Source organism: Plectropomus leopardus, chromosome 9 (assembly GCF_026936395.1).
Source record: "Plectropomus leopardus strain MGB_pleo_1.0 chromosome 9, ASM2693639v1, whole genome shotgun sequence".
NCBI classification, from domain to species: domain Eukaryota; kingdom Metazoa; phylum Chordata; class Actinopteri; order Perciformes; family Serranidae; genus Plectropomus; species Plectropomus leopardus.
The window spans coordinates 26,633,729-26,654,392 of NC_142184.1; the positions used below are offsets into that span (position 1 = coordinate 26,633,729).

The 20,664-nt window shown below is 38.4% G+C and overlaps 1 protein-coding gene and 1 non-coding gene across 2 annotated transcripts; one reads left to right on the forward strand and one right to left on the reverse strand.

The window, feature by feature from the left end:
* The first annotated feature begins 555 nt into the window (after window positions 1-555).
* On the forward strand, window positions 556-627 carry trnam-cau (transfer RNA methionine (anticodon CAU)). Its single transcript has one exon. It is a non-coding gene; the product is annotated as a tRNA-Met (tRNA).
* Window positions 628-3,201: 2,574 nt separating this feature from the next.
* Window positions 3,202-20,621, reverse strand: slc26a6.1 (solute carrier family 26 member 6, tandem duplicate 1). The gene is made up of 19 exons (XM_042492567.2): window positions 20,429-20,621; window positions 20,090-20,235; window positions 19,750-19,889; window positions 18,694-18,804; window positions 18,296-18,444; window positions 17,701-17,865; window positions 15,634-15,786; window positions 14,868-14,950; window positions 14,249-14,396; window positions 13,059-13,172; window positions 11,984-12,061; window positions 11,639-11,734; window positions 11,382-11,488; window positions 10,610-10,679; window positions 6,472-6,561; window positions 5,817-5,972; window positions 4,587-4,641; window positions 4,197-4,321; window positions 3,202-3,471 (listed from the first exon to the last, which is right to left on the reverse strand). The coding sequence occupies exons 1-19, from the start codon at window positions 20,486-20,488 to the stop codon at window positions 3,442-3,444; spliced, it is 2,076 nt and encodes a 691-aa protein (XP_042348501.2). The 5' UTR covers window positions 20,489-20,621; the 3' UTR covers window positions 3,202-3,441.
* Window positions 20,622-20,664: the final 43 nt, after the last annotated feature.

Consider the following 20,664-nt stretch of genomic DNA (forward strand, 5'->3'; position numbering starts at 1 on the left):
AACCCATTGCAAACAACCATATTTGCAACACATCACACTAAAAAATTCTACGCACTAACGCTATTCACTTTGCCAAATGGATAACAAAGATAAAACACAACTCCACTGCACTACGATGAAATGTGTATGCTAACCATGCAACTTTCGGTAGCTAACGTTAACTCACCAGGATTAGCCACTTGTTAATTGCACAGAAAGGCCAGAGGGAGTTCCTCCTGTTGATATAACTTCTCTTTCGACGGTCACTTTAACTCAGCAGTTAATTAGTTTTCTCTGCCCGGGAAATACTGACAGCTCCATGCAGTTACACTTGTTGTAAAGCTTAATTTACATGAGAAACCTCATTTTTCTACACCAAATTTAGCTTCTGTCTCACACCTGGCCCGGTTACGGTGGACACTGTGGTTGGACGCCGTCGCCGTTTGTGCCTGCGTGGCGTTCAGGGGGCATCCGTAGTTTAGGGTACAAAAATTAACAAGCTAATCATCAGAACCACAAATAATATGTTTAGAGAAAGAAAGTATATAATAACGCGTAACATCAAAGGCTTATATGAGCAGAGTGGCGCAGCGGAAGCGTGCTGGGCCCATAACCCAGAGGTCGATGGATCGAAACCATCCTCTGCTAAGGTTTTCGTACTTCGGGGTAATTTCTCCGACTGCTTTTGAACTAGCCTCGGGCTGTGACCGAATAGTCTTCATTGCTTAGGAAGGTCTCTAAATGAGTGAACCAAGTGTCTCTATGGTCAGCAGTTCAAGCACTCTACTCAAGCCGGTCACTTTATGTTAAAATTACTTTTTTGTTGTTGTTGCTAGAAGTCATTTTAGTTAAAGAGATAGTATCACATAGCTTAAACAAAAACTAAACGAACATTGGGTTTGGAACCAAACACTCTGGATTTATTAATTTAAAATCAAACAGACAGAATTTTTTGGGCATTATATTTAGGAAAAGATCCCGTTTTGCAATCAAGGAACACAGTATTTCACACACACTCACACTCAATTTGTTTTGATTTTTTTGTTATTTATTGCTGACCCCACTGTTTATTGTTTTTATCAATGTATTGTAATGTATTGTATTACTTGTCATTTATTGTATTACCTCTGGTGAGGTATTTTTTAAGCCTGTCTGGGTTTATCACCCCTCTGGCACCTTTTTTCTTCTGTTTTCTTTTGACCTCTTTTCTGTTCCTGTTTTCAGTGGTGCGAATAAATAAAATGAAATGAAATTAAAAGACCATACCTTCTTTTCACAAGTTGTTTGTTAGAAGCATCAAAATAAGTAATGCAATGTCTGTAACTAATCTGAATAAGAAAGGTTTAAAAAATACATGTAAAATAGTCCCTTTATATGTGTACTTCATGTACAGATCTGACACTTTACTATGTAATGGACGTACATTTTCTTATTTCACAGAAACTTTTCAACACAACATCCAACATGTTTTTTTCCTTCTAGCTTTTGTTTTTAATTTGTAAATATAGATATTTTTTAATTTAAGATGGGCACTTGTTTTCAGTATTTTCTGAAGTCACAAAAAAAAGCCTCTTAACCTCTAAAGTTCTTCATAGTACTTTTTCTGTGTGTTTTAACTAGGGGGAGGCAGCTTCCTGCCAGTGAAACAAAACTTCTATTAAAAAGGACAGATTATAAGCAGTGGACAGGCAGTGGACTTTTATGAACTTTGAACGTCGCGTTCGTACAATGACACAGACGGCTGGCATCATATAACCATCTATTATTTATGATTGTGTCTTATCAGTGAGAGAGAGGAATCAATTATGAATCTTTAATATTCATTTAATTAGTCTCCAAATCCCTCTTATCAGTAATGACTCTGTTGCAATATTGAATTTCTAGAACATACAGTACCCAATACATTTTTAAAAGATTTATTGTGCATTAAATTATCCTTTCTTTTTTCTTCTTTTTTTCAACATTTACTTAACCCTATTGTTTCCTTGATATCTAAATCTGTCAAACATTTCCGACATAGATGAGAGCACGGTTATGTTTGAGCCTGCTGAGGGAACAATACTGAGGAAAGAAGGAAAACATATAGCGCATTGAAATACATGAATAAAAGAAACAGAGGAAACAGAAAAGACATTTAAAATTGAAACTGAAATTACAAGTTTGCAGTAAAACTAAAATTTTGCATTAAAACATTTTCAATTCCCACTTCCTATTATTGTAAGAAAATAACTCACAACAAATCACAGTGGTTGATCAGCCTTCATAAATATGCTTGAAACTACACTGTCCATCCCAACAAATGACACAAATGGAGAACTGTTTGATTTGTTGAAGTTATTGTTTGGTTTGTATTATATTACAGGTCATACACATAAACCTTTTAACATAAATACGTTTTCCCCTTTTGTTTCCCTTTTGTTAAAGTTATTCCCCACTGACAGTATCACTATTATAAATTGCTGCTCCATTATGTTGCACTATGTGTTGCACTGTGTGACAAACCACAGACCCCATATTGTTATGGCTAGATCATTTAATCAGATTTCCTCAAATGGATTAACTGGAACTTTGAGATCGCCTATGGAATGTAAAATAAAGTTATGTGTTACAGTTTGAACAAAATTTGGCTGCACACCATGACCTTGTAAGGACTGACCCGCTGGTGACCCAGCTGGTGTTTTATCATGGATTGTAACTGAAAGAGATAAGGTGTTGCTGATTCATACTGATGAAATTTCCCCAATAAATCCACTGCAAATTTTTCTGTCATTGTCACTGTCTGCCTCTATGACCTAAAGTAAACCAACATTGGCACCGTCTCATCATCCAGAACACAGTTCACTACAGAATAGGAAAGTGGGAGACTGACACACCTATGAAAACAAAGTTAACTCCCATCTTTGGTATGTAGCTACAGGTGCGTGGATATATTTTGTTGTGTGTTTTGCTATGTTGTAACTGTAAGAAGCTGTTGCTCTGGAGACTAAGCAAAACATAAAGTGTTTCAGATTCAAAGTTATTGTATATTTACAAAGTTATTACACAACACAGATTTATCTGTATTACTATAGTGGGAGAGGGGGTGAATTAATTTGGAAATATTTGTCTTGTATTATCCTGTGCTTGCTTACAGAGATACGGTTGTTTACATTTCCCCTCCTGTTTGAGCAACTATATAGTCATCAGTGTATTTCAAATACTTCATGACAAAGAGGTCAATGGAAATTGAGAAATAGTAACATTTATTGTCTAGAAATGGTTGAGAAGTGTACACATATACATATTGTGAAAGGTGTTAATGGCTCTTTTTCAAAATAAAGAAGAAGTTTGGTTTTTTTTTTATGTTGTTTCTGTCATCTTTAAGCCCTGAAACTATGACCCCAGGATTTTTCTTTCCGTCTCCATTACAGTCAGATGACTTCACTGTCCTGTAGCACATTCAAAAGCAGCAGTCATGTAGGTTCAACATTCACTTGCATCTGGATTGATTTCCTTAGAAGAAACAGAAACAAACAAACATTATTATACAACATCTCAACATGCTTTTCAACAGGATATCAGATAAAAGCATCAGTGGAGGAACGTATTGATTTTGCACAGCACTCCTATGACCCTGTTGAACTAATGACAGACCATTTAAAAGGAGCATCAAACTCGATAAGGCAGAGCCAGAGATACTGTCTTTTTATTCCACAGTTTTTGCTCCCTTGATAAAACCATGTGCTCACATTACCCACAATGCAAGTCAGTTCGGTCAGGGATTCATGTGTGTTATTCTACTAGCTGCAAGCCTCAAGCAGAGATATGCCACAGTTGTCTGGTGAGATCATGCCTTTTTAACTCCACACCTCCAAATGTGTGTCATTTTCAAACATGTAGTCTTCAGCTCCAACCGACAGCGACTTAACTGACATCCCCTGAGGATATTTAGATTTTGGGCAGCTCCCTTAGGAGCAACAATAGGCTTTACACACCTTTGTTTTTCTTATGCATTAGTATTCTCCAACACCTAAGAATACTTTGGTGAGTAAAATTGGTGGAGTTCTCCTTGGCCTCCAGAAACACCAGAAAACTCTTTGACCAGTTCAGCAAAACAGATGCATTAAAAATATTCTACAGACCATCTTGTAGGAAATACATCTCCATTGCTAAATCTGATTTTGGGTTTTTTTTTTCAGTATGTCTATACATGAACTTGGAAGTGAGACCATGTGTACCTCCAGAGGTTTGGGCAGGATGCTGAGGCAGCGCTGGACAGCATGATGGACTGAAGGGAAAAGACATGAGCTGGGCAGGCAGTCTGGTACGCAACCGTGAGTCTGGAGCTGGGATAAAACTCTCTCTGTTGACATACAGACAGCATTAGGAAAGCACACTTTATGTTTTCATTTTAAAGTTTAAAGTATTTTTTAAAAGCACGCTGCACAATAAGCAATTCTACAATTCAGAGAAATATTAACAAAAGACCAGGGTAGCTACATTTGGCTGTGTTTGTGTGTGTGTGTGTGTGTGTGTGTGTGTGTGTGTGAATGTGAGTGAGTGAATGTGTGAGAAAGAAATAGAATTTTAACTTAAGAAGATAAGTGAGTATAAAACATGAAGCTGACCTGGACACGCCGCCAGAAACACAGAGACACCTTGGACCTCTAAGTCTTCTACAACCTGGTCAATACACACACACACACACACACACACACACACACACATACGTCATGAAAACATCGTCTTAACATATAGTCATATTTAAGCACGTGTTACTCTGTGCGGCTGATGAATAAATTTTCTTTTATCATTAAGGTCAAAGAGGAGGATGAGATAACAAATTCTTATCAGTACAACTTGTAACTTATCTTTTAGTCAAAGGATATGAATGAGGTGTGTGTGCAACCAGGAGGGTGTGCCTCAAATTTTCGTTATCTAACATGCAATTACTAAACATGTAGTCTCGCCTTAATTAATAATTTCTAGTGAATGTCTTTGATCAGCAGGAAGAAGAACAGCCAACCACTACAGCAGTTTTACTGATTAGAAAAAAGTGCAGAATTGGCAGGTTCAAAGCTGGCAGCAGAGGATTGATATCCAAACCAACCTACGCTGATGTCCCCATCTTAACAGATCAAATTATGCTGCAACATTCAGCAAAGGCTAAAATTAATTTACAACTAGCGTGCTGCATTGCTTTTTTCAGGCTCTGTGCTATACACATAAAAGCAGATTACAGTATATTTAATATTACTAAAGAATATGCACATTTCTAATACAGAACTTTAAATCTTTAGAATCTGCACATGCACTAGAGCCAGTATACAAAGCAATAACCTATTACTTAAAATAAATAAACATCTGCTTTGCTACTTTCTGGTGTCAGGTAATGGAGGCTTCTTCATTTTTTGCCCTAAACATGAATGCATAAAAAAATCTGAAAAAGTAGGCTTCATAAAAATAGAACTACTTGTGGATATTAAGTAATGTTTTTATCTAAATTCAACATACATTTTACTCTTTTTTCCCAGTAAAAAGGACTTCCATAGTATGTTTTCAATGTTGCATGAGCTATTGTGTGTGTTAAAAACAAAGAGTCAGTGTGAGTAGTGAGTGACAGACATCTTAGACAAAGAAAAGAGCACCACCTACAGAAACTCAAAGTTAATTCCAGGTAAAGATGCCACAGCGCCACACACACTGTTTGACTCACAGATGGTCTTTGGGCAGTTTATTGCAGAACTGCCAACACAAGTGTCATGCAGCAAAGTAATAAAAGAAAATCAATCATTTATTAGAAAATGAAACTGAAGCTGAGTTTAAACATTGCACTCTAGTCAGGTTTCTTTCCTCACCTTGCAAAGTGCTGGCACGGCCACAGAGTCCATAAAGGTGACCGAGCTGAGATCCAGAAGCAACCAGTGAGTGTGTGTTGACGTCTGGGCTGAGGAGGAGGAGGAAGAGGAGGTGTGGACTCCAGCTGGGTTCTCCTTCTGATCACGACTCACTGTCTGGATGTGGTGAGGAAAAGTTACATGTGGAAAATCGGTTCGTAACGTTTTCGTTGCTGTGTAACCCGTGGTGTATTGGAGAATTTCTTCAAATATAATTATGCAGTTTTTAAAATTCCAACCAGAGGGATCAAAGACGAGCGCGCACACACTCCAGCTGCATACACACATCTCTTATACTGCCTCGAGCTGGTGCTGGTACTGAATCTTGTGAAGTAATGTCCACATATTGATGGTTTTCATGAGGTGGGAATGCTTCCGCCTACATGTGGAGAAGATGAGCTGTGGGACCGATGCTCATCTGGATTCATTCATTCTCCTAATTACAATTATGACCCCATCACTCAATCTAGAACACTTTCACTCAACATCTGGTCTTATTTTACTGATGCTAATGCTCCCCTCTTCTTTCTCTTTTTTTCCTGCCATATTCATTCTGCTTTGTGTGTGTGTGTGTGTGTGTGTGTGTGTGTGTGTGTGTGTGTGTGTGTGTTGCCACCTGTCTGATCTGTGTGAAGACCACTTCAGAATTGGCGAAGTAAATAGGACTGGAATAGGAGAGTATAGTCACCCCGGGGATTTGCTTTGCCTGTTTAAAAAAAACAACAACAACAAAACACACACACACACACACACACACACACACACACACACACACACACACACACACACACATTAAACATTGTGTAATACCTTTGGTCAGAATTTTCAACACCAATCTTGTGGCTTATTGTAACTGACATTAGACTGGCAAATGTGTGAGCTTGCAGTTCATGGTGGATCAAGAAAAAAGCTAGGGCAAAAAAAACTACATTTATAGTTATCATAATTCCATATTTAAAATGATCTTACAGAATTATATATTTTAAGCGCATTTTGCTGAAACTGTTTTGCTCGTTTGTTTGCATTATTAGTATTATTATTTTAATTCTAAGGTAATTTTCTTGTTTCATTCTTCATAGCTGTCCTCCTATGTTTTTGAGAGAAATCAAGCGTATTTGCTCCAGTTTCAAAGTGTTGAATCTTAACAGATGTACCATTTACAGTTTCTTTCTTATTTTTGTGGCTATATTTTATAACAATATTTTTAGTGTAACAGTAATTATTACAGTATTTTATTAAACAATTTCATCAGATTCTGAAACGAAAACATTATCAGAGGTCTCAAGATGGGATGCTATTTTGAAGGGACACTTTCCCTTTGCCTGTGGTTGTATTTCCTTTGTCTTGGATGGAACCTAAAGGCCATATTATTTGTTCATTATCTATTTATGTTTTCATTTTTACAGGGACAGTGCACATTAAAAACATTGCTGTAAATGTGCTGTGTTAACCAAAAGCAAACTTTCAACTGTTGTCCCTGGGCCAAGTGTTAAGATAACCACTAAAATAGAAAGACGGGCATGCAAACAATTAAAAGCATGAATGAAAACATGCATGTGAAAATATGACAGTTACATGACAGGACATAAGAAATAAACCAACAGACACAGTATGTACAACAAGATAACCGCTTATCTGTAACTGCTTATCCTTTTCAGGGTCATGGGGGGGGGCACTGATACAGGCTGAGAGGCAGGGTACACCCTGGACACGCTTTTATTCACACCTATGGGCAGTTTTTAAGATCTTTTTTTATCATATTTATTTGGACATAATGATCATAAGAGAATTAGAGGCAAATATATAGTTGAAAAACAGTATTTTCATTGGTCCTGTCTGTATAAATATGCTCTTGGTTCCAGATGTCTGTGTCAATGTGTTTTATTGTTTCAATAAGTACTTTTTCCCCCAACTTTTCTTCGAACAATGACCTGGATGCAGTAAGACCTTCACTCTGGAGACAATAAATTAGGCCAAACTCCATCCATGCAAAAAAAAAAAGTCTCTGAGATGTTGCCCAATACTTCATTCAGATTTATTACAGCTATTTAAAGGTAAATGTTAAGAGTTAATTATCTAAATGCAATGTGTGTATTCTTGAGACTTATAAAACACTTTCAAAGTAGATTTTTAAAAAATAGGTAATTAATAATCAGCTTTTTAACTATGTTTTTCAGTAAAGTTAAGAATGTATATGCTTTTTCTTTTTCAGGAAAGTTAAGAATGTATATGCCTTTTGATTGGCACAAACCCTAAAATGACTCACTGCATTTGGCAAACAAAAAAGGTTTAAATGTTTGGCCCAGCTTGACAAACATCTAGTTCAGAGACACAACAGATCTTCTATTTAACTATTGTGGCTCAGAGAAGGATCCAAAAAAAGAAAAAAGAATATGTACAGAGTGAATTCATGAAGGGGAACTTGTACAAAGACAGCCACTGCACACACCATCACTAATGCATGATAGATACTTGACAAAGTACACAGAGGAGAGCGGTGCAGCAGCCAGCAGTGTAACAGATTGAGGAGAGAATCAAGTAGAGCGAACAGAGAACGAGAAGTTGACAGAAATCCACTGATGCTCAGAGCGCAGACAGATTGCCTTTGGTGACAGTTTGGTGTTTTGATGTGTGACAGATGGTGGTTTCAGCCAGGGACATATTTTTAGTGTGTTTTGGCTGTGTGACAGTCGCATAGTCAGAGTGCTTCATTAACTTTATAAAAGACTGACCTTCACTGAAGGATTTTGAGTGTTTTTTGGTGTAATTTAACACATTGGGGACACCTTCATTTAATGATCTGCTACATAAATACTTCTATAACTAATTACCAAAAATGTTTTAGCATCAAATTTAACATAAACATTTTTTTTTAAAGACTGACATTCATTCAGACTGATGTTGATGTATATCCTGCTCATTTTTAGCCATCAAATGCTTGATGTGTTGGTGTATATTTGCATCACAGATGCTGTGATCCAGTAGAAATACAGGGTGTGTTTCATTTGCAAGTATAAGACAGGTTTTAGGCTTTAAAATTGGCCTGCTGCTATGAAATATTGCATTATTAAATTCATACAGTGAAACATCACTTTGTTGTTAAATTAGACAGACAGACTTTCCTCAATGTCAAAATTGTCTGCCCCTAATTGTACTATTATTAATTTCCATATTTAAATATTATTATGGAAGTAATATAAAGTTGTATAATAATGGTATATCAGTGGAAACAGGGTAAAAAGTGAAAAGGGTGCAGACTACACGCAGTGGGGCATCAGTTTGCAAAACGTTTTCATGTAGGGCAGCAATATAGCACTGCATCATGTTTTCTTTACTGGAAGGACACTCTAAGGGATACTTTAGCACATATTCTCTACTTGAGGGATGCCCCGATGGGCACTTTCTCACATTTTCTCCACAACTCAACTAGAAGGGCACTGTAGAGGACACTTAATAAAATGTGAAATATCTAGATCAACTTCTGTGAAACTGAATGCTGACTTCATTTGGTACAAAACAGGTTTGGTAAAATGTTTTTGTGACTCAGCTGAGTAGAAACAGTAAAGGTTCATAGTGATATAGGAGAAAAAAATCGAACCAACAGACTGGTTTTATCCAAGAATTTATTTTTGTTTTTGTGTTGACTATGGTGTTTATTTTAAGGACCATATATATAACAAATGGATTCAAGTAGGAAAGTGGGTGTTTTGGATTTGTGACAAAGATGAAGTCTTAACAACTCACTATGAAATAAAAGGTTTAACAAAGTCAGAAGGAATACTGCGACATTTTGAAAAAGGCAATTCTTGGCTTTTTTTCCCCCAAGAGTTTGAGGATCTACACCAGTCTTCTGTACTTTAAATATGAGCTGTAAATATACAGTACGTACAAGAAAAAGTGCTTTGAGCTGCAGTTCCTCTGGTGACCACTAGATGCTGGCTCCAACAAAACACCAAGTCTGTTTAGGTCAGTAAAAATGGCACCAGAGCTACAGAGTCAATCATTATTTTGGAGAAAAAGCGATTTCACCTCTTGGGTAGATGTGTTTTGTTTGCTGTTTTTAAAATGTATCCTTTCCTGATGAAAAGGTTAGTCTACAAAAGGGATGGATTCCTCAGTTGACAGGTGTCAGTCAGCTCAGCTATATCTACTTTCTAGCACACTGCCCAAATATGGATTTCCATGCTTTAATAACTAACAAAGATCACAACAAGCAGTAAACTCCAATGTCTGTAGATGATTGTATCATTTGCTCTATGAATATGACATAATGTACCCTTCTGTGGCAGCACTGGGGGTCCATCACTTTGAAAAAGTGATTGGGATGAACTCCAAATAAAGTTTTGGGAGGAACAAGGAAAGACAGAGATTAGTACTGATAAAACTTATTGAGCCCTATGGAGTTATTAATTGTAATCAATTGAGTGAGAAAAAATAGCTGCTGGCAGGTGTAATGTCATGCATCTTCTGAATGCTAGGAAGAGTTTTAAAAGCATTTCAAAAGCTGTAAGACCATGTTCCTCACCCAAAGCATAACACAGAACAGGGAAATAACAGCATGTGACAATACAGAGAAGACATTCAAAGCACTGTGTTTTCATGTTTCATGTCCTTTTCTAATTACCCATGGGCTTAACTTTACTTAACTTATCTTGAACAACATAGAAACTTTAATCAAACAGTTTTTTTTTCAAACTATGTGTTTTTTTTTAAAAGCTTATTGTCGTGGGACCTGTGAGACAGATTGAGCTTACCTCAGTGTAGAGTCCCACGTCCCTGTAACAGTCTGTACCAGGAATACGACCTAAAACAACAGTGGAAGAGCTGGAGGACGAGGACAAGATGAAAGACAGGAGAGAAACGGGAATATTAATGAGAGAGTGCGTCTGACTGGGAGACGAGAGGGGAGGGAAGGAATACAAAACTTTTAAGATGTATGTGAAAATTATGAAATGAGTCAAATGAATAAATGAGTGAAGACAAGATTCATATCACAATGATAAAATGTCAAAAACACACTTCCTCCTATGTTATTGTGATATTTAAGGAGATTTAGGGGTAAATATTGGCAGATAAGCTATGTAATATAATAAGTATGGTTTCTTTAATATATTTTCACCTGAAAATAAGAGTCACTGTGTTTTTGTTACCTTAGAATGAGTTCTTTATATCTACGTAGAGAGTGGGTCAATGGAGTCCACCATGTTGCACTGCCATTTTTCTACAGGAGCCCAGAGTGGTCAAACCAAAAACTGGCTGTACATGTGGCATTTGTGTTATTGCATTGGCCACTGTAGTTAGCAATCAATTCGTAAAAACACTGGGTTTGTTACATTCAATGTTAAACTGTTTCACTGGTTTAAATTACTGGGTCTGTTTGTTAAGGAGAGACCTCTGCGGATAATTCAGCTCCTGGTAAAAAACCTCATGAACGTCCGGATCAGAAAAAAAGGTGCGCACACATTAAGTTAAGTTTAATTGATGTAAACTCCTCCATGCAGTGCCTGTAAAATGATATTTACTGACTGTTGTGTCCTGTAGATTAGTGTGAGCAGAGAAAAGATGACAGCCACAGCCAGACCAAGATCCAGGTTAAAGACCAGCGTGGAAATCAGCGACGCGACCCACACAAGCTGAAGGAGAGGAAAGTGAAGAGAGAACCAGGATCAGAGCGGGATCAGTACTGCTTGTAATCATACTTCTATGCTATGAGCTTGAATAATGATATGTGTGTGTATGTGTGTCTGTGTATGTTTGTAGGTATGGATGTTTATGTAGCCCACCAGGTCTAGTCTGTCAGATTTCCAGAGCACACACACATCTTTGAACTGAGCCAGTATCCCTTGCAGGTTCACCACGATGATCACTGCCAACACCGCCTGGAACACACAGCAAGGCATTACTGAACTCTGCCTGAGATGAGTGAGTCATCCTGACAGTGAGTCTTATCCAGATGGAGCATGACTTGACATTTCTTAAAACATCTTCACTGATATGCTCTATTATTCTATCATTATTCTGTGATGGTTTATGGGAAGCCATGCTGGCTGGAGAAAACTATCAAAACAAACTTTTTGTGCACTTGCTTAGTAACATATATGATATGTGTTATCTCATATGCACTTTACCTTTGGCAGCTGCTCAAAGAGGTGACCAATCTTCAACAGGATGGTTAGAATCACCAGAGCTGATACCAAACCAGCCATCTAAGATATGAAATTAAAACACAACAGTAAACCAAACTCGAAATGAAAAGGAATTAGACAAAGAGTTATACAACGTATAACTCTCTATAAAACTCTCTATAAACTCTCTATAAAAAGAGATGCTCCCCCATTTTTAACACAAAAGACAAAGGTGGGTGTGGTTTTTATGCCTCCACATGGGTGATAGCTGAGGTTGGATGCATTATGTTTTTTGGTTGTCCATCCAGCACATTCTCGTGAAAGTGATATATCAAGAAGACCCTGAGTGAATTTCTTTTAATTTGACACAAACATTCCCTTGGACTCTACAAAGAGCTGATTAGTTTTTGGTGGTCATATGTCAAAGGTCAAGGTCCCTGTGGCCTTGTTTGTCTCGTTCTTTTCAACACAATACCTCAAGAAACTTTGAGGGGTTTTTTTTTTCAAATTTGACACAAATGTTCATTTGGACTCAAGGATGAACTGATTCAATTTTGGTGATCAAAGGTCAAGGTCACGGTAACCTTGCATGCATCTCATGCTTGTGAAAGCAATATCTCAAGATTACCTTTGGGAAATGTCTTCAGATTTGACACAAACATTCACTTGGACTCAACTATGAGCTAATTAGAATTATGTGTTCAAAGGTCAAGGTCACTGTGAATGGAATCTGCCTCATTTTCACAAATGCAATATCTGAAGATGGCCTCAAGGGAGTTTTCTCAAATTTGGCACAAATGTCCACTTGGACTCAAGAGTGAACTGAGGGTTAAAGGTCAAAGGTCAAGGTCATGGTGACCTCACAAAACACGATTTTGGCCATAACTAAGGTGTCAGGGTGGGCACCTTTTGGTGCCCACCCTGACACTGTACTGTCATATGGTTTTCTGTGCTGACGGGGTTAAGATGTGTCTGAAGCATCCACGTTTTAAAAGACATCAGTGTGAACTAGACTGATGTGCAGAGGCATACAACTGTGTGGCAGTAACTCTAGTTATGTCTTTTGGAATAGAATTACCTGTGATTTGACTCCAATGCTGTCCTGGACCATACTGCGAGAAAAGGAGCAGCTCACCGCGAAGCACTGAAAGATTCCTCCGATGGTGTTGCACAGACCCAGAGCCAGCAGGTCCTGAGGTAGAGACAGCAATTTGAGAAGTACGCACATTTGAGAGTCTGCAGCACATCTCAGGGATACTGCTGGAGAGAACTCCCTACTGGTTCTGTCCAGACCCTGAATTAATATCTTGTGCTGGGATAATCCTTCAAAAAAAACATTGTTTCATGGTTTGAGGGTTGTCCTTTAAGGTATAATGAGAAGTTTACAGATCTGATGGTGCACTGGTGAATTTGTTGCTCATTACACTAAAGGCCAGGGAGTATGTGCATGATGTTAGCTGTATTTGGATTAAAGAAGCTTTAGTGAGGAGAGTCAGACCTGCTTCAAACCATGAGGCTTTGCATCAGTCAAAATCACTGCTGGGCACCAAGTAATGCTCCTGCTTCACGTTATTTCTGAACTGTGTGTCTTCCTGCATGTCTTCCTTTGCAGAAATCTGCAGACACCACTTTAATCTGTATTGGTAATCAATAAGAACTGAGATAACCTCAATAGAGCTCACTTTTTAATTCCCTTGAGCTTCAGTGCCCTTTAGCTAATAAGACATGAGTAAGCTGGATACTTGGAGTATGGATTCAAGATAGGAGTCCGGTGAAAGGACAAATCTGCAAAACACTTTAAGTTTGCTGCCTTACAATTTTGGCTGCAGATCAAGCCACTTTTTAAAAATGATCTGCACAGCCCTTTGAGGCATGCTTTGTGAATCAACTTTAACTTGAATTTTGACATCTATTATATATTACACTAGCAACACTGTAAGCTAACAGTTTATTGTCCTGAAAAGTTAACTGTAATTTCACCAGGGCCTCGGGAGTGTCTTACAACATCAGCACACAATATTACTTCTTAATATTAAAAAAGGTACAAGACCAATTCTTCTTGTGTGGAAAAAAACCCCTAAACTTTAAAAAGTTTCTCTCCATTTCTCTACACATGATCGGAATTGGCCATCAAGTGATTTCTTTGTGATTATGCATGACTATGTAGCCTGTTATTTTTTGTGTGTGTGTTTGTTTTGCAATTTTCTAAAATGCAGACCTACAAAAAAAATCTTAAATATGTAAGAGTTACAACTGGCAAGAGTATACCTGACTGGAGTCCACACGGTAGCCGTGTTTGTGGGCGAACACTGAGCCCATGGCTGAGAGGAAACTGAAGCCGACCAGAGCTACAGACAGTGCTGGAATGAACAGCTCTCTGGCCTGAGAGAGAGACGGGAGGACCGGGAAAGACAGGCTAGAGAAGAGGAGGAGGAAGAGGAGGGGGAGGAAAAGAGATGGCTGCTTGATCAACTGTATGACTAATTCATTCTTCACAGAAAAAAGACATACACAGTAGTATAAAGAATTATGATCACCAGTTTAAGATGAGTCACCTCATGAATTGCAATGATTCTCTTAAAGTGATCGAGGATAACACAATAATAACCCACAATGAAGCTAACCGGCTTATTTTGTATGATGACAACAGAAGTATGAAGAGTGGGAGGCTAGAAGAAGGTCACAGTATCAGAAAGGCGAAAAGAAAAGCATCATAGAGTTTTAAATTATATTATAGTAGAGGTATATTAACTAACAGATATATTTGTTATAGCATATTGGTAAAGATATATTGCTTGAAGTCCTCTACAAAGAGAAAAATCAACACAAGTCTTAAAAAATATAACAAATTGAAGGACAAGGAAAAACATGACACAGTTCTACTGACCCACTGGGTATGTGTCCCACCACCTGGACTGTGTGCTGTCCAACCAGATCCATCTGCACTGACAGGATGGTGCCCAGGACAATCTGTGGGAGAGAAACAATGGACGTGACATTTTCTGCACAAAATGTCCCGTTTGGAAAACAACAATATACAGTATTCTACATCTAAATGTCAAATCAATCAGTCTGTTAACACACATGCACACTGAGGTATACCAGCACACACAGTGTTACGATGAGATACTGTCAGTCCACTGATACAGTTTACCAAACCTTAACGTTAAATGAGAGTCATCAAATTTCAACATGATAAAAGTTTTTTTGACTGTTATTTTTTTTTAACTTACCTAAATATTTTTAGTTTTCATTGTGACATTACATTTACGTTTTAGGGTTTTAGTTACAACAGTATGCTGTGAATATTAATAAGTTGCACCGACTAAAATCAATGTTAAGCTTAAACATAGGTTTTAAGAAACATTTAAATAAAACAAAGCACCATCAGAAGACAGAATGATGACTTATTAGCGGCCAGGTGCAGAAATGTATTGTATGTGGGGATTTGTGGTTTTGGTGATAAAAACTGATTTTTTATATAACTGTGAGTCATTCATCAGTTCATCACTGTGGCATGTGTCCATCTGGGCATGACTCTACTGAGAGAGCGTGTGTGTGAGGGACTCTGTGTGTGTGTGTGTGTGTGTGTGTGTGTGTGTGTGTGTGTGTGTGTGTGTGTGTGTGTGTGTGTGTGTGTGTCTATCCCTCACCAGTATAAGTTCCCACGGTATGGCGACAGGCAGCTTGTTCTTAAAGCGCTCATTCAGCATCTTGCCTGTGATGAGTATCGTCATGGAAACCGCTGAGACTGACAGCACTCCTGGTACAGCACTGGTCACTCCAAGCAGAACATCCTTTAACGTCTGGAAGCAGACACACACACACACAGGGTAAAATCCCGGTTAGAAATCCTTGATTGTTCATTGTTCAGGACGTTTTTACTGAGACCTGAATTATTCGCAGAGGTGTCCTCTCAAACAAATAGATCAGGTAATTAAAACCGGTAAAAACACTAAATAAAGCAGTTCTGGGTAAAATTATCTATATTTTTTTGGATACTGCTCTTCACAGAGGTGCTGGTGACTACGGTATTTTTTGCAAAAATGCATCGATGTGACGAAAACACAACAATTCTTAGTTTCAGGTATTATATTCAATTTCTGGCAATATATCCTTCTAAATCCTACACACTGGACCTTTATAAAACAAACATATGACAAAAGCTAACTCATCTATCAAATGTTTGAATGATTGTTTAAATAATTTTTTTGCTTTTTATTATCCCTTAATGTTTTTTTTAAATTTTTTTGTTCTGCAAAGCACTTTGAATTGCCCTGTTGTATGAAATGAGCAATATAAATAAAGCTGCCTCGCCTTAAACAAAATAACTACTACTTTGCAGATACTGATTTCTACGTGGATATTTCTTTTTATCATTATTTTTTAGGAGGAGACCTATCACCTGAGACAGCGAGATTTTCTTGGGGGTAAACTGCTCCAGTGCATACTGGTAGTTACGGTCCAGCAAAGCCGGAGGAAAACCAGCACCTGCAAGCAGCTGATAAGCAGCCAAACTCAGCCTACACCTTGAAATCTTGCCTATGTAGAGGTGACAGGGTGCATCCTTGGAGGAGGTTGAAGCCAACCTTGAATTTGCCCTCTGTAGTGCCAAAAATAAAAACAACACTATCACTCACTCACAGCAGCAGCGCCTGGAGCAGTCAGAAGCATTTTTCCTGCCAAGACAACACTGTGCCAAGATGATTAAATTATTCAGGTTCTCTGAGGTTAAGGTGAGGTGTAGAGACACGGTTAGGGTCTGCCAGGACCGGTGCAGGAGGTAGGATATGACCTCCAGTCGGACGCCACAACACAAGTCATCATTATGGTCAACCTCTGGCCTGCAATGTGCATGTAGCTTGTAGGACCATGATCCAGCTTTATGGGCAAACTAATGAATTAACTCTATGAAACATGAGCAAATTGGCTTGATTTCTTTCGAAAATATTGTAAGAAGGCAATGAGTAACAAAAGAGGAAATGATGCAGACAGTAACAAGAAATTAATAATAATAAATGTATGTATTACCTGAAAATTAGTTAAAAAACCCCAAACCAAAGCAATGAATAAATAAATAAAACAAAACAAAACACCCCCCCATGAGAATGAAACATAAAGAAAAATAAAGTAATACACACACACATAACAAGACTCAGAGAAAGTGCTCAGAAATTTCTAATAATTATGTAACATAAATTTATATATGTAATACTCTAATAATAATAAAAAATGTTTTTCCCCCTATTTTTTCTTTTTTCATCCCTAGACATTTTTCCCATAGCTATTTGAAAAGAAAAATCATCTTCCAAGTCTAACAATTTCTCGCAATTTTTGTAACCATTTTACTAAGTTGCTTATTGCCTTTTTTCCCATGGTTTTGAAAGAAATTGCACCAATTTGCCCAAGGTTCAAAGGTTTAAATACTTTTGAAAGGTGTCCTAAAGCAGCAAAAGAAAGGTGATGTCGCTCCAGGTTTCAAAGGGTTAAACACAAATGAAAAAAACCCACAGAGACCAGCTAAGGGAGGACATCAGAGGTCAGGGATCAGTCGTATAACAGCATTACAGGACCTCGCACGGCTTCAAAGTCTCGCCTCAAGCTACGTCAACTGTGCTGAGCTTGCCAACATCAGTGAGTGAGTGTGTGTTTGTGTGTGTGTGTGTGTGTGTGTGTGCGTGTGCGCGCGTGTGTGTGTGTGTGTGTGTGTTTTAACTGACCCAAGCTGAAGCCAGCAGTCCTGTATATCTCTGTGCAGATATTCCAGTCATCAGTGGCAGCTGCAGGACAATCACATGCAGACCTGCTGCTGTGGTGTAGCCTCTGATTACAGGATCAGAAAGCCAGCGACACACACCGCCTCCACGCAGCAGGTACACCAGGAGCTGAGGGAACACACACACATACACACAGACAGACATACACACAGCATTAGTTTTGACTTTATATCTCCTCCATCATCTCAATAAATTGCTGAATATCTGCGTAAAATGCTTCCTCTGTGATTTAAGAGAATTACACAACATTTTTACTGCTTTAAAAGTTCGGGGGAGATATTTCCTGTAATATCTGATTTGACCTGTAATGAAAAGTGGGTTTCAGAGAATACAGCAGGTTGTGTATATGAAACAAAAGATAAAATGACAAAAACAATTTGATATTTTGGTTGATGTCTGCAGGGAAATTCTCTTTTCTCCTGCTCATCTCCTTAATGGGCCAGAGATCAGGGGTCAGTGTAAGCCTATTTGTCCACGTATTGTCTAATGTGTGTGTGTGTGTGTGTGTGTGTGTGTGTGTGTGTGTGTGTGTGTTTACCTGTATGAGGCCACAGAGGAAGGTGACTTGTACAGCCACGTTCACTTTGGCCGCTTCCACATCAATCTGACTCCCTTCAACACTGTTGCTAAGCAACTCCACGTTGGCTGTCACAGACCCGATCATGATGGCCAGGACGGCAAAAGTACCTGTCACACATAAGCAGACACACAAACCTTAACTCCCTTAGCACTAGAGTGTTAGGTTTAAGAGTATTGAGTAATCACATGAACTTTTACAGTGAGTACTTCAGAAGATTTTAACTTTGGTTTAACTGTTACAGTAAAAAGGGGACAAATGATAGAACTAAAGAGAGACAGAGGTTTTGTGCCATATTAGTGCACCAGGCAGTTTTGAGAAAGAGAATGCCTTTCCAGAAAATAAAAGTTGACAGTCACCAATGGAGAGGTGTCTGGAGGTGCCGAAGATGAAGTAGATGATCAGAGGATAGAGAGAGGTATAGAGACCAAAGGCTGGAGGAACTCCCACCAACATGGCGTTGGCCATACCTGGTAAAGAAGAACAGAACAGTTTTGAGCAGCTAGTGTAGGAGGAAAACCAAGAACCAATAAAAACTTGAATGTTAAGAAAGCCTCTTTATCAATGGGTTTTTCAGGGTCTCTACACTCATGAAACATTTTCTTCCAACCAAGCGTCACAGAAACTGCCACATAAAGGACGTGGTAAGAGGAGGGAGATACAGATTATATGCCATCATTTTGAGATAATTCACTTGAGAAAACTCTTTTTTTTCCCAATACAAAGTTATTGTTTTCAGATAGCAAGTCATTATTTCAAGATACTAAGTATTTTGAGAAAACATATAACAACTATACTTATTCATTATTTTGAATTACTGAGACAGAATTTTGAGAAAACTAGTTTTTTGCAAACCTTTCTCTTCTTACATATATACATTACATTACATATATATATGTATATATGTATATATAAGTATATAATTAAGACAGTCATAAAAATCCTTGTCACCTTTTACTATTTTTTGCAGAACATTTGCAGGACATTTCTTGCCAATTTGCCTCTTATGTTTTTTGTCCCATGTTTTTGAAAGAAATATAAGCAGTTTTCTCAAGTTTTAGAGGTTTGCGTGCTTGTAAAATGCATCTGAATGCAGCACAAGAAAAGTGATGTGGATCCAGGTGTTAAAGGACTAAATAAAACTATCACTCGGAGAGTTGCTAATTATCATCATTATCATCTTTGCAGCTGAAGTTGTAACCTGAATAATGTATTTATCCAGAAGTAGACCTTAATTTATGACTGCATTCTCACCTTGGACCCTCTAACCCGCAGTTAAATTTTAAGTTAAAGTTGGTGTGGAGTTGTTTAAAACCTGTTAAGAAGAAAAACTACCACCTCACCTCATACAAAAGTTTAATAAAGACACTATGGAACCTGTAAGATGTGATTATAATCTTTTGCAGCATCCTCACCCTGTGGCAGCTGCATGATGCCGACACTGACTCCAGACACCAGGTCTCCAATGGCGTTTTCTCTGATGGAGTAGCAAGGCAGCCATGACAGGACAGGAAAAAAGCCCAGCAGGAAGCTCTTCAACCTGGGACCAGAACACCTGGGGAAAAAAAAAAACCACACACACACACACACACACACACACACACACACACACACACACACACACACACACACAAACACAGTAATAGAGCTTTAGATAAAGGGCCTTGATTATCTGTTAGACATAAAAAAAAAACTATCTGAAGGCCCACATTGGTACACAAAAAGGCCAAAAACTTAACCTGCCCATTGACTTACCAACATTGTGCCTTCACTCTCTCCAGAAATGAAAGGGACTTCTTTTCTACCCGCTGTCCGAGGACATCCAGCTGGACCTCGTCCAGGGCAATAGCAAGATAAGGCTGCCTGTAGTGAGGAAGGTCATTTCGCTCAACGCTGTCCATCTGAAATCAGTGTTAAAGGTTACTGGCAGTAAAGTCAAGTTTCACTTTGTTCGATAAAACCATATTGGGTGTTAAATGTGTCTCATGCACTTGTCTTTATGAATATAATGTGTGTATGAAGTTACATGACAAAGAAGAGTAGTAGTAACTGTGTAGATCACCAAAACAAACCGGAGCAGTGAGAGCGGCTGACCTGATCTGTTTCAGTGCGAAGCCACATGAGTACATGGAGTTCACGTGCGTCAGTGTGCATGTATGAGGATCACATACACATACACACACACACACACACACACACACACACACACACACACACACACACACACACACACACACACACACACACACACACACACACACACACACACACACACACACACACACACACACACCTCCACTAACTCTCACACGTGAGTCGGGGAAAGTTGA